We start from the raw sequence: 14,021 nt of genomic DNA, 5'->3' as shown, positions 1-14,021 counted from the left end.
GTCATATGTCACAAAAGCAGCCACAGACAATATGTAAACAAATGAGTGTGATTGTTTTCCTATATAACTCACTTAACTCCTCATTTAACTCATAACTATGGCAACCGCCAGTGACAGCAATATGACCTACCTAGTTCAGAGTATATTTGGGAAACAGAAATTTAAATAGTCGGACAGGAAAGCACTCTCTAAGTAAAATAGCTAATACTGTAGAGGAGGAAAAACAATTTTCCCTCTACCCTTCCAGGTTCTTAGCTGAGACCCCACTGCCCAACCCTCTCATCCCCGTAATAAAAGAAATTGACAAAAGACAATTTTGATTAGGTATGTAAGGGAGCCCACACAGATGTGAGACTGAAAAACAGCCAGGCAGTTGAGGCTTACATACCATCCTGACCTAAGGTAGGAGTCTGAGGCTTCAAAGGCAAGGAAAGCCCTTAGCAGGAAGACGAGCAGGACACATGTTTGGTAAGTAAATGTTTGCTCTGCCATGCAGAAAAGTCTCTCAGATGAAAAAGTTTTTTCTGGTAATAGCCGTCTTTCTGGTACAGGCCCCTGTCTTTCTTTTAGGCAGTTAGGAGAAAGGTAAGAAGCTTTTCCTGCATCTTCCGGGCCTTGTTTGCCTTCAGGTCAAAATAATCCACATGTCAAAGTGGCACATTCTGGGGTGGCTCATTCCGAACCACCTCCCCCTGACCCACCCCCACCCCCCTGCCAATACAATACGCCTGATTAACTTTCTTCAGGCCGATTAAACCACAACATCTTTGGAGTTAACTTTTCTTCTAGACTTAAAATCCTAACACTTTATCAGTTTCTGCAAGGTAACCTCTCATCTTACAGGGCTATAAATTGTCATTGCTCCTGTCTGTTGTGTGTTATTAATTAAAAAAAAAAAAGAAAGAAAGAACTATGACAACAAATTTGCATTCCTCCAGAGTATCGAATGAGAGTCCTGTTTGACAGTCTTGCAGGCATATTATTTTCTAACAATAGAAAAAGCATAGCAAAAAAAAAAAAATTAAAAAAATCAAATAATCACCATTTTATCATTTTCCAAGCGTGAGATAACTTTTCTCATTGGCATTATAGGAAAAGTCCTATGACTTTCAGTACTGTTGTAAAGATTGTCATTGAGGACAAGTGTATAGATGTAAATATGAACAAAATCAACTTCTCTGTGTCCCAGATTTACGTTTCATGCAATGACCCTCTGACCAACTTCACTGTCCTTAGCAGGCATATCAATGCTTTCTATCTACCTGTGTTCCTTAAAATGCAGCCATAAATATTTTTGTTAGTAACAGCTAAAATGGCATGACAGCTGAGATAAATCTCAAACTGGTGATAGTATTGATTACAAACAATCGTCTGTCACAAGATCACCAAGAGGTGTGGTCCCTGGCGCTACTGCATTAACTTTGTCTCTTTGTCCTGTCAGTCATTAGTACCCGAGTTACACTATAAAAAATGTACTGTAACAAGGGTCTATTAGTGGAGAATAACTTACACAAAACTGCTGGGCCTTCTGTCCTCTCGGGCCCAATCTTCTCATAAGTAAATTAACCATGTAATGAATTCTATTACAGTCTATGGAGTTGCCTGCTTCGTCTTTCGGTCTGCAGGTACCTGCTGGCCAGTACACCTTTGCCCCACTATTGGACAACGTGACTTTCCAGTTTACAGGCTATTATTTCGGAGTACCCACAGGGTAAATTCTCCTGTGAATCATAAATCTTCCTAACCAGACCCCAGGGCATGAATTTTGTGTCCTCACTTTCTCTTTGGTGTAATCTTACTTTACCTTCCCTCATTTTTACTTAGTTTCTACTTTCCCCATTTACTTAATTTTTATCTTATTTTGGCAATGTTATAAATTGCCTTATATATGCAGTCCTCAGTGATACAAAAAAAAATTGCCTTATATCCTTTATGGAATACAATTTGTTTAAATAAAGAGAATACACAAATTTGAGGATCGTTTAGTTCAGTGTGCCTTGAGAAAGAAGAAGAAGCAAAGCTGATAGCCACATGCTTAGAAACAATTCATAGGTTGTCTTTTACAACATTTAATGTCCTTACATTTACGTCATCACCCATGTGACAGAAGTGCAATGTTCCTAGTTCTTTTTCCCAACAGTCACTGCAACTACTTTTAGAATTTAATAATGTAATATCGGCCCTTTTTCAGAGCAGTGAATAAAGGTATAACTGGAGGAGATGGGCTTTTCTCAGTAGTCAGGCATACGTGATGCTTTTGAAATTTGAGTGGAGCTTTTGCAAGTGTTTGTTTTGTAAACAGACGGTGTGGAGACTGGCACACACGCAGGATGGAGTTACAGTAGTGCCAGTAGAGTGTTTGTGTCCTGTAGTGCATTAACAGACTTTTAGTTCATTGATTTCATTTGTTGTTCTTAAAAATGTCCTATCTTAACAAGAGCCCTTGGGGGAAATAGACATCCAGCAGCAAACTTCTGGTGTCTCTTTGGCAGCCAGCAGTTTGACTACAGTGTCACATTCACAAATGAAGTGATAGAAAAGAATGAACTTTATTGTGATTTTTGGTTTGAGGACACCACAAATTTGGCCACTAAATGTGATTTTCAAATGAAACTTCCTGGGATATTCTGCGGGGCTTGCCGAGGTAACTAGCATCTCTTAAGGTTATTATATAAACCAATTCAGTTTAATATATTTTTATTATAACCTACGTTCTAGAAGGTTCTAAATCAGACATTTATTTCTTCAGTTTTGTGATTTAAAAAACATCAATGTGCAAAGACTCAGCACTTAGGCGGTAGGTGATTTCTCAACGCAGGGAGCTTGGGTACAAAGCTGGCTTGTGGGCCGTGTCTAAGTCAGAACAGGATCAGCAGCAAAGCTTCTTACTCAGGTGCTGGGCTCCCAGCACACAAGTCACCAGGGCCAAGCAGCCTGTTGTTGTGGCTCATCAGAGTCAAGGTGCAGGAGGCGTCCCTTCCCTGGAACCTGGAGACCATTCCACCCACCTAAAAGGCAATTCTGGCTGATCTCAGCAACCAGTGCTGGGTAGAAGCCTGAGATGGCAGGTAGATACCTCCAGAGCTACCCACAGGGCCATAGGTGACATGGGGTCCAGGAATCAGGGATAGAGCCCAAGACCCCAAGAGGGCCTCAAAGAGCTGAGTAGGCCTGTCCTGGAGGAGTTGAGCGAGATAGCAAGGAACCAAACCAGGTATTGAACAAGTAAAAGAAAAAGAGACCATGTTTTGACGAGCACAAGGTGGCCTAGTTACTAAAATGAGCAGAGACTGTGGGCTCAACCTGGCCTGTAGGCAGAAGGACCCCAGCACCGGCAGTGGCTGGGCTGCTCCCACAGGGAGAGATTAAGGGGACTGGAGAGCCAAAAAGCCAGGGAGTCATTACTGGGTCACAGCCATGAGTTTCTGTTGGAAAATAAGTAACTTTCATATGAATCCACCACCCAAACCCACCTTTAGTATCTTTGTTTACTGACTTTGTATCTCTTCCTTTATCCTGGGGTAAACACAAGGAAAGGAAGAAAAGGAGTGAGAAGTGGGTGTGGGTGGCATAAGGATAGAAGCTCTTAAAAAATACACCCAGAGATTCTGGTGGCATTAGTCTAGTCTTCAGATTAACGCCTCTCAAATATTAACGTGCTTTGAAATTACTTGGGGATCTTGTTAAAATACAGATTATGATTTGGAAGGTTTGGGGTAGAGGCTGAAAATCTGCGTTTTAACGAGATCCTAGGTGATGCTAATGCCACTGGTCTGTGGATCACATTCTCTGTAGCAACAAGCTACAGTAGCGGTTCTCAGAGGGTGGTCCCCAGACCATCAGAATCAGCATCACAGGGAACTTGAGAGAAATGCACATTCTTGGGCCGCACCCCAGACCCACTAAATCAGAAACTCTGGGGGCAAATGTTGGTACACACAGCTCAGGGAAAAGCCCTGAGACTGAAAATCTACCTCTGCAAGTGGAGGGCAAGGAAAGGCCAAAGAAAAAGGCTGGCCACTCCAGCCTGGTAATTAACAGAGTTTACTAAGGGAAGCTTACATAGGAGGCATGTCTTGGGAAGCATGATTGTAATACAAAATGGATCCCCATGCATTTGGCGGGCACCAAAATAATTAGACAGGCTAAAGGGGTGGACAGTCACTGTACAAGTACGTGGATGCTACTTGACATGCGTGGCCAGGTCAGGACAACAACCTGTTCAGGAACCAGAGAGTAGCAGGAGGTGGGGAAAGGGTGCTGACTTATGTCAGAATGAGCATCAATTACCATTAGACAGTTTCTGGGTAGGGGGTGGGGGTTATGGAAAGCAACCTCTGTTCTGGCCCGAGTCCAGCTTTCGGGACAGACAGTGGTCATGTCACGGAACAGTCTCTCCTTCACAATGGAGCCCAGCAATCTGTATTTTAATGCCCACTCCAGGTGATTCTTATGCATGCCGAAGTTTGAGAACCACGGCTCTAGAAAATTCGAGTGGGAAATAAAAATCTGGAGGGAAGGGTAAAGACAGTTTCTACAGGGCCAAGTAATGAATTATTGTGAGAGTAAGAGCGAAACAAAGAAAGATCAGGTTTGGCTCTATTTGCGTTCCAGTTATGAACAGGTATACCCATTACAGCAAAATTAAAACATTATAATCTTATAACCTGCACATTTTAGCTTTTTCAAATCCATTCTTATCCCTATCATCCCTATCATCACAAGTAGTAGAACATTTTCAGAACTTGCACACTCACTGCAAAGATGAGAGAAAGAAAGGACAAACTGTGGCTCTTTCCTCTATGGGCCTGCCTGGGCCCGGGCGGGGTACAGCTGGTACAGATGCAGGTGAGAGTGCCTGGGGCTGGGGATTAAGGCTGTGGAAAGGGACGCTTGCTGCTCCGAGGCCACATTGCTAGAGGTCTTGGCCATGGGAGGTGTTGAATGTGGTAGTGTCACCACACTAACCCATGAGTGCCCTATTCCTGGATTAGGGCAAATAACTGGCCCCAAATGGCCTCCCAGGCTCAGGCTTTACCCCACCCACCATGGTGGGGGGCGTTTTGCAGGCCCCGGCTCCTGGTGATATCTGTGTCCTTGCCTTCCCCCTCTTTTCTTCCTCCTACTCCTTCTGTCCATGTGTGCCCTTTTTGCTCCTGTTTTATGCTTTCCCTTGTGCTGGCCCAGGGCTCCATCTCTGCCTATCCACTGGGGTGAAGATCTCTGTCCCCTCCCTCGCAGCCAGCTGAGCTTGACACACATTGTCTACCTGGGCAAGGGATGCCAACGGGAATAAAACATGATCTGTCCTTAGGGAGCAAATTACCAACTCTGGGAAGCAGCCACTGCCATACAAGGTACCAATGGCATAAAAGAGATTCCGGCTCACACTCAGTTCTCCTGGTCTGGCTGGCACTTTGTAGCCCTCATTACACAAGAGTCCATTATTCTTCAAAAGGAATGTGCTATTTTCCTAAGAAGATGGCAAGTGGAGTCAGCCTCTGCCATTTCCTTGTAGCTTACGCAGAGCGAGGGACACATTGAGTAACTGGCCACAAAGCATCCCATGGAGCACACACTTGTTCAGTGACAATGTTTCTGTGTTCCCAGGAGAGGAAATGCTGGCATTTGAAGGTTGCCCATAGCTGACCAGGGCCTATGTAATATGTAATATTTATGTTTTGGAATCTTTAGAAAGTTGGCTCACAATTAAAAATTGCCTCACATCTATGTTTAAGAAAAGCCTTTTTAAAGCTCTGCTTAAAACACTCAACCTGAACAATCACCGTCACTCATATACAAAAAGCTTCCACATTCTGGCAAATGTTACTATTACATGAGTAGAAATGGTCAGGAGAGGCCGTGTTCAAACTTTAGACATCATGAACATGCTGCTCTTATGTCCCCTAAGGACCTAGTATAGGGGACTCTTGGTTCCTAAGAGCTGCTTCTTTGAACAATTCCTTCAACAGTGAAAATGACTCACATAGAAAAGAGAAAGAACGTCGGTGTGGATAATGCTCCCCCGACGGCAGGTCCATCTGAAGTAAGTGCTGGTATTAACTTGTGAGCTGAGTCTGTGGTTAGTCTAGAAGACGCAATCACATCTTTAAAACCGAAAAATGCATTAAAAAGTTGATTGATTTGGACACCATGACATGAGCTAATTTTTCTAGTGTATTTTGTCATACACATCTAGCACTTAGCAATTGCTTGGTAAAATATTTGCCAGTTGAATGAATGAAATACAAACCCTGCCCCCAGGCTGATGCCTCACTTAACACGAGCAGTGTTGGCCTGCAGAAGACAGGGACTCGAAGACGACCTTGTAGGGACACCAGGACATGTCTCTGCCTAGTGCAGGTGGTGTTCCTGGGGCACAGTCTCCGTGATACGGACCCCGGGGAGGAGGAAGACCCAGGACTGAAAACCACAGCCCACTGTCCCTCTGCAGTGGTCCCTGACTTGGCTGCCCCGCTCTTCCCAGGATTCCCCTCTGCTTTGACAGCCAGTTGTCGATGCAGGAAAAAAGATGCTTTCTGCTGAGGTAGAGAACAATTTTAGATTTTAGAACAATTTTTCAAATACCTTTGACCATGACGCACAGTAGGAAAACATTTTATTTTGTAAACCAGGAAAGACAGCAACCAATATATAACTGAAACAAAAGTTTCACAATCTGAGTTACTCTTGCACTACAGGATGTGCTGATTTCTCTATTCTATTCTGGCCCACTCCTTCCCATTAAAGGAAAATATGACCCGCTCCACTGATTTCACATCCACTAATGGGTGAGACCAGCATTTTCAAAGCAATCGTACGGCAATGCACTCACTAGAAGGATGGGCTCAGACGCTCCGTCTCAGGGACCCTGCGGCAGAGGAAAAAGGGTGATCCTCCCCACGCCCACAACCGGGAACACACTTAGGTCACAGAAAAATATGATGTAAATCCTTCTTTCCAGGAATCTGAACAAGAAAGCTCAAAGGAGAGGTCTTTGCTTCTATATCTAAATATCTAAATGTCTAAAATATAATACTATAATAAAATACCAGCAAGGATCTTAACCATGACCTTCCATAGGGAAGCCACTTCTGACTGCCCAGGCAGGCACTCCATAACAGAAAGACTGTGTGGCAGCAGCTCCAACCCGTCCCTACTTAGTGCTACCAGGCTGAGAAGTGACAGTGTCACGAGGCTGGCACCGCCACCCTGAGAAGCCTACATCAGTGTCCCAGCAGTGTACCTCAGCACACAAGGTGTAATAGGACTCTTAAGGAGGAAGGTTGGGAAGTCAGTTCTGTGATAAAATAAGTCAAGGACATGCTGGGTGAAACAACTTCTCAGAGCCTCGGGCACGATATTTTGAGGTGTGACTCTTGGGACAGAGCACAGTATACTGTGGTTTTTTTGTTTGTTTGTTTGTTTGTTTGTTTGTTTTACCATATTTGACCACAGAATCCTTTTTTCAAATAATCCTCGAAAATCTGCAGAAGAGTTTAGGGACTGCTGCTCCAAATGACAGCTCTCAGCTTCTTCCACTAGCTGGGAGAAACATGTCTAGATGAGAGAGACACTTCTTCACAGCTGTTCTGGGGAGGGCAAGGCAGGGCAGGGACAGGGAGCTAAGACACTTCAAGGGGACTTGGAGACATCATTGTGTTTGGTTAATCAAATGACGAAGCAACAGAACTTTGTCAACATATTGAGCTACCCTTCTTTATAAATTCGCCATTTGCAGTTTACAACTGACCAAGTTGTGCCCTGCCCACGCTCAGGGGTGCCAGTTACCCAAACCATGTCGTGCATGAGGACCTGTGAAAACAGGTTTATGTTTTAAACTGTGAAAAACAAAACAAAGTTACAGAGTCGTTGGTCAGAATGTCTAACACATTCTCTTTCTCCCTTGACTACATCCACTGACTCGTGTTTTTCAGTAAGGGCAGCTTCCGGGGGTGGGAGCAGGTAAGAATCTTAAAGCTTGGACTTCTTACTCAGACCCGTCAGTTCCTTTTTGGGAAATCTAAGACTCAGTCCCATTATTACTAAAACAGGAATTGTTACCGGAGAGCCGGGATCCTCTCCTGGCGCTTTGTCCAGGTTCTTGATGTCTTGAACAAAGAATTGAGCAAGACACCGAAATACAGTAGAGAAGAAAAGCTTTATTAGAAGGGAAAGTACACTTCCAAATGTGGAAGCGGGCCCGAGCAAGAGTAGCATGGCCCATAAGGCCTGGTGACAAAGCCTTCGGGGTTTTTATCCCTATTTGCTGCGGGTGGTCACTTTTCTTAGAGGAGTGGGCTTCTTTGATTGACAATTAAGATCGACAGGACTCAGTGAGTCATCATTTGCTTTCTGCGCATGTTCATTCCCAGAATTCAGTCTCTTATATTAATGAACTTCCGGACATATGCATCATAATGACGGTATAATGAGGCTCAGGTGAGTTGAAGGTCGTTGGGGTCTTCATTGCGCAGGTTTGAGTGATTGGCTTAAACCAGTACCCAATTTTCTGCCTACTTGTTTCCTGGTATGAGTTACTTTTAGCCCAAAAATGCCTTCTGGCTTAACTGTGGGGGGGCTGGGGGTGGACCCTTTCTAAAATAGGATGACCTCAGTGTCTTTGCAGGCATACCCGAAACCCCCTATCTAACTTTGCTACCTAACTCTTTTCTAAAAGCCATGAACCCCTTTATTACTAGTATGGATATTAACGGATGGGAGGTTTCTTCCGTATCTGCTTCCTGCTGAGAAGGGTCATTGTCCCTGCCTACTGGGGTTTCATGGAGCTCTTTTCCCTTTCTGCCTTAGTCATGGCAGTGTCTTGGGTTTCCTGCTGAAATGCCGCCTCAGTCCCTAGACAAGGAAAAGAAGATATAAATTTGTTATTTAAATCACTTATCTATTATTTTCTATTACTGATTTGCCTTTTAAGCGAGTAAAGGAAAACAGGCTTGGTTAACATATTTCTTAAAGAAGAAAAACAACCTTTGTTCTAAAGTCCTCTTTCCTTTCAGACTCTAAGGATCCTGCCAGGACCTAGTCCCCTTTCCTTTCAGATTCTAAAGATCCTGCCAAGACCTAGAGCCATTCCCGCATGATGGTCCGATGATCCTTATCAAAAGCCAGAGGCCCTGAGTTACCAGTTTCCATGACCCTTATCAAAAGCCAGAGTCCCGGAGTTACCAGTTTCGGGGTCATTGTTTGGATTTGGGGAAGAAGGCCTTTTACCAAAGAAAGGAGGAAAGAAAACTTAACTAGTCTTACTAAAAAAAATTAAGAACTCTGCAAGAGATGTCTCATATCATTTCCTGCTAAAAGATTACGAGTTTTACAGGTGATGTCCCATATGAGAAAGATGACAACACTTACCCACCAAGCTGAGGCAAAGAAAGCATATTAAAGCTCTTTATAAATGTCACTTTGTCAGGAAGCCGAGTCTTACTACAGGTCCTTGCCCTCAGGCTTCAGTGCCCAGGTTTGCCACCTCATGGTCAGTGGCACTGGGAAAGCCCCCGGGCTGTCTCAGGGAGAAGGGGGTTGCAGCACAGTTGCTCATGCACTGTAGTTCTGCACTGGGGTACTGTGCTTTTTACAATTTGCTCTGAGCCGGGAGAGAGGTGGGACTCCTGAACATTGCCCTTTGCCCAGAAACCCTTTCATTTGCTTCTAAACATTTTTGCTGCCATAAATAAGCATTTAATAATTTTTTTTTTTTTAGAATTAAATGACAAAGTTTTATTCAAGGGTCTTAAGCAAATTGCAACTTGGGAATACCCAGAGTGTTCTGAAGAAAAAGAAAAGTTGAGAGTTTTTATAGTAAAAAGCATTTTTTAAACTTAAAAAAAAAATTAAGTATACTTGGTATACAATATTATATTAGTTATATTAGTTTCAGGTGTACCATATTGATATGACATTTGTATAGCTAACAATGTGATCACCATACTAATTCTAGTGATTATTGGTCACCGTGCAAACTTGTCACAATATTATTGACTATATTCCCCTTTACCTTTTTCACCTATTCCCCATCAGGTGAGTTGAAGGTCGCTGAGGTCTTCTTCATTGCTCAGGTACGAGTCCCCATCCCCCTACCCTCTGGCAATCATCCTTTTGGTCTCTGTTTCATGAGCTTGTGAAAAAGCACGTTCTTGAGAAGAATAAGGTCTGGATTGGTCTGAGATGGTAATCTTCCAGATATCTGGTGGTATGGAAAATCGAACATTTTTTCCCACATTCTTCGGAGGGTTATCTGTAGGATTTATCGACATCCAAGCTTTGATGCACAACTGAAAAGTTCAAGAGTTTAAGTTCTTAGGCTAGTTAAAGTAAGATAAAATGGATTCCTCATGCTTCAGCCCGCTCTGATTTAAGTCATTTTGTTAGCTTCAGAATAGTGACTCATTTGTTTCTTCACTCTTTCCCCAGATCATTCACATGACTGAAATATATATTTCTTAGCTATATGTGGTCTTCAGCCATAGTTTTCTAGCTCACAGCTCCCAAACCTTTTGAAATTTCCTATGTGATGAGAACAATGGTATCTCTTGTTATTTTAATGAGCTGACTTTTGGACCCCACCCAAGGGTAGGAACTGGTTATCGGTAGGAGCCAACCATGTAGTTAGAAGATTGAAACTATCAGTCCCACTCCCTGATTTTTTTAAATAGATATATGATTTATTTTATTTTTTCCACAGATTTTTATGTTTTTTTTTTTTAATTGAAGAAGTGATTTTTTTTTCCTCGCAATAATTTCTTGAATCAAAACTTTCATTATCCCGGGTTCCTTGTATATGCACGATTACAGTTATATCCAAAACATAAAAACAAAATATACCTTTGATCTCAGAGGCAACCATTTGTATGGCAGCATCTCTCTGTATCACTTATTAACTGTAAAATGAGCAATCAATCATCTTTCCAAAGACTAGGAGAACGAAGACTTGCAAAACCTCCCCAGAGCACATTTTGTGATGTGAGATTTCATAAGGCTAAAATGAATGTCCCTGAGGAGGTACGTGAAAGGAAAACTAGAAAGATTGGTATATTCACTTTTCATACCTTGGTTGAAAAAAAAATCATGCTGTCAAGGTTGCTGGCCAATTTGCAAAATGTCAACCACTCTTTCCAACTCTTCATAATAGCATCGGTTCGCTCCTTTCAGTCCTTATTTCCCTACAGACCTGTTTTCTCTGAAGTTCCAGAACTGTGGTAGGAAGCGACTTGCTTGGTTGTGCTGGCGGCAGGTGTCAGTACATTAGCGCTGGTCTCCGTGTAATCAGCCATGTCTCCTCCCGTGTCCCCCTTGGTGTCTCTGCTTCTGCAGAAACCTCTCTGTGTGGACTGTCTCGCCCGCAGGAGTTTCCAGGCAGCGGCTCTATACTTCTTTGAAATGAGGTTGTAGAGGATTGGGTTGATGGATGCACTTAGATAGAAAAGTTGCAACGCAACAATGTTAAAGTACTGAGAGAAATACATCATCTGGGAGTCTTCTGTATTTATGTAAATGATCCTGCCAACGTGGAAAGGCAACCAGCAAACTATAAATGCCAGAACCACCACCACTGTAAAACAAGACACAAGACCAGAATTAGCTAAAGCACCGGAAAACAAATCCACCAGAAGCAGTAACAGCAAAACAAATTAGATAAAACTTTGACTTAGCCAAATCCTCACCCCAGAAAACTACCATGCTTCAGACAGCATCGATATTTGCTTTAAAGCGGCATATTTGGCTCATATATGTGTTTTCAGGGCTAGACATAAAGCAGAAGGAACAAGCTGTTCTGGCAGGCTTTCTTCCACACAGCCACTTCAGAGGCATGTTCTCTACTTTCCCTTGAAAAGAATTCTGCAACGGGTCTGCATAGCCTTTTTTTTTTTTTTTTGTATGGACATGGTTCACTTTAACCTTCAGAATAACTTAACATTAAGTATAGAAATTTTAGCTTAATGTGATCTACCCTGTCTTCTCTAGAATCCTCTGAGAGTCCACAATCGCAGCATCTAACGGAGACAGGCAGTTGGCTTAAAAGCCTCCAATTACCCGTCCTGGATCAGCCCGGCTCACGGATCCCAGTAGCTCTGGAATATCACTGCTGTTTAGGGGACCCGGGTATCCCACCCTCAAGGGCGCCCTTGGGGACGTCGCTAGAGGAGGCTCCAAGGCCTGGGAGCCAGAGGGTTGGTGTATTGGGAACAGAGGTAGAGCCACTTACGCAGGACGCGGACCGTCTGCCGGTGGCCCTTCTCGCGCCCCGAGGTGGCCGGGCCTCGCAGCGGTCCCCGGCTCCTCCACAGCTCCCTCCCGATGAGCCCGTAGAGGACGCTGAGGCACAGGAAGGGCACGAAGAAGTAGGCGGTGGTGACCCACAGCATGACGCGCAGCACACCCAGCTGCGTAGGACTCGGCCGGCACTCGCGGCTGAACAGCGCTGCGGCCGCTGCCGCCTCGCGCCGGGACGGCGGGGACAGGGGTGGCGCCCGCGAGGACCCGAGGAGCGACGGCGGCAGCGGCCGCGAAGCGCCGGCCGGTGGAGTGAGCTGCGCGGAGCGGTTAAGGTCCGGGAGCGCGTCGACACCGGGGTCTTCCTCGACAACGGGGTCCTGCTCGACACCCACCAGAAAGAAGAAGGGCCCGGCAGAGAGCAGCGCCACCGCCCAGAGCGCGGCGATGAGCGCGCGAACGCGGCGCCGGGTGACCAGGACGCGCGCGCGGAGCGGGCGGCAGATGGCGAGGTAGCGCTCGACGCTGAGCGCCGTCATGTGCAGCAGCGTGGCGTAGGTGCAGCCCTCGCCCACGAAGAGCGACAGGCGGCAGAGCAGCGGCCCGAACACCCAGGGCCGCGAGCGCCAGAGGCGGTACAGGTCGAAGGGCAGCCCGAGCAGGATGAGCAGGTCGGACACGGCCATGCTGCCCAGGTACAGGTTGGTGGTGGTCCGCATGTCCCGGTAGCGCCCAATCAGCAGCACCGTCACCACGTTGCCGCTCACGCCGACGGCGAACAGGCCCAGGCACACGGCGGTCACCGGCACCAGCGCCCCCAGGGGGAAGGGCGAGCAGCGGCGCTCGTCGCACGGCAGAAGCGCGGTCCAGGGCGGCTCCCGTGCGCCTTCCGCGCCGTCGCTGCTGTTCCAGGGGCTGCCCATGGGCGCGCCACGTTCGGGGTTCCCTGGCGCCGCTGCGCCCCGGGGAGGGGGTCGGGAGCCTAGCGCATGGCTGGGCGGATGAAGCGCTTGCTTTGGCAGCCCGTGGGTCCCGCGCGCACCCAGCCCCTACCCACACTGCCGAGCTGAGGCGACGCTGCCCGAGCCCCGCCGCGCGGGAACGCAGTTCTGCAGGGTCCGCTTCGAGGCGCTCCCCACCAGGAGCGCGCAGTCTCCGCCCCCGGACACAGCCCGACCCACTCCTGCACCCTCGCTTAGGGCTGTCGTTTTCCAGGGCGCTTCCATCTCCAACTGGAATAAGGCGGGCGGCCGCCTCGCACCAGCCCCGCCCCGTCTCGGGAAGCGATTTCTGAACCCCGGTGAGCTAGGTTACTGCATCCTGCGGAGGGCCGGCGCTTTTGTCGGTCGGATACAGAGGGGACCTTCTAAGAACCCTCAGCTAGTGGTGGCTGCGTCCTGACGGTCGGGAAACCTGCCGCAATACTAGAGTAGAAGCGGAGTCTAGAGCAGACTCTGGAGTACCTCCCGGGTTCTGGTCGTGGCTGTACAGCTGAGTAATCTCGAGTCAGTCCCCAGCCTCACCCAGCCCGGTTCGCCTCTCCTGTAAATTCGCGAGTGGCAGTGGAGGGAGATGACCAAATAATTTTAACTGTCTCTTGTAACTCTGAAATCTATGGGCATGACCATGTATACTCATCTTAAAGGACAAGGCTTAAGTACTTAGTGCACGTTTGAGTACTTCAACATGTGCTATATTGTTCCCATGTACAAAACATTTTATAAACTTAAAGAGCAGAGTATTTGCCAACACCAGAAAGAACAAATTCTGGGGGCAAGACTCAAACTGAT

General features: G+C 46.1%; 1 protein-coding gene across 1 annotated transcript; it reads right to left on the bottom strand.

Moving 5' to 3' along the window:
• Positions 1–11,180: 11,180 nt before the first annotated feature.
• Positions 11,181–13,154, bottom strand: MLNR (motilin receptor). The gene is made up of 2 exons (XM_039839227.1): positions 12,224–13,154; positions 11,181–11,569 (listed from the first exon to the last, which is right to left on the bottom strand). Exons 1-2 carry the CDS (start codon positions 13,152–13,154, stop codon positions 11,181–11,183), a joined length of 1,320 nt encoding a protein of 439 aa, XP_039695161.1.
• Between the last annotated feature and the right edge of the window lie 867 nt (positions 13,155–14,021).

The sequence above is a fragment of the Pteropus medius genome, unplaced genomic scaffold, assembly GCF_902729225.1.
Source record: "Pteropus medius unplaced genomic scaffold, Ma_sr-lr_union100, whole genome shotgun sequence".
Lineage (NCBI taxonomy): Eukaryota > Metazoa > Chordata > Mammalia > Chiroptera > Pteropodidae > Pteropus > Pteropus medius.
This window is presented reverse-complemented; position numbering and strand designations above follow the sequence as displayed.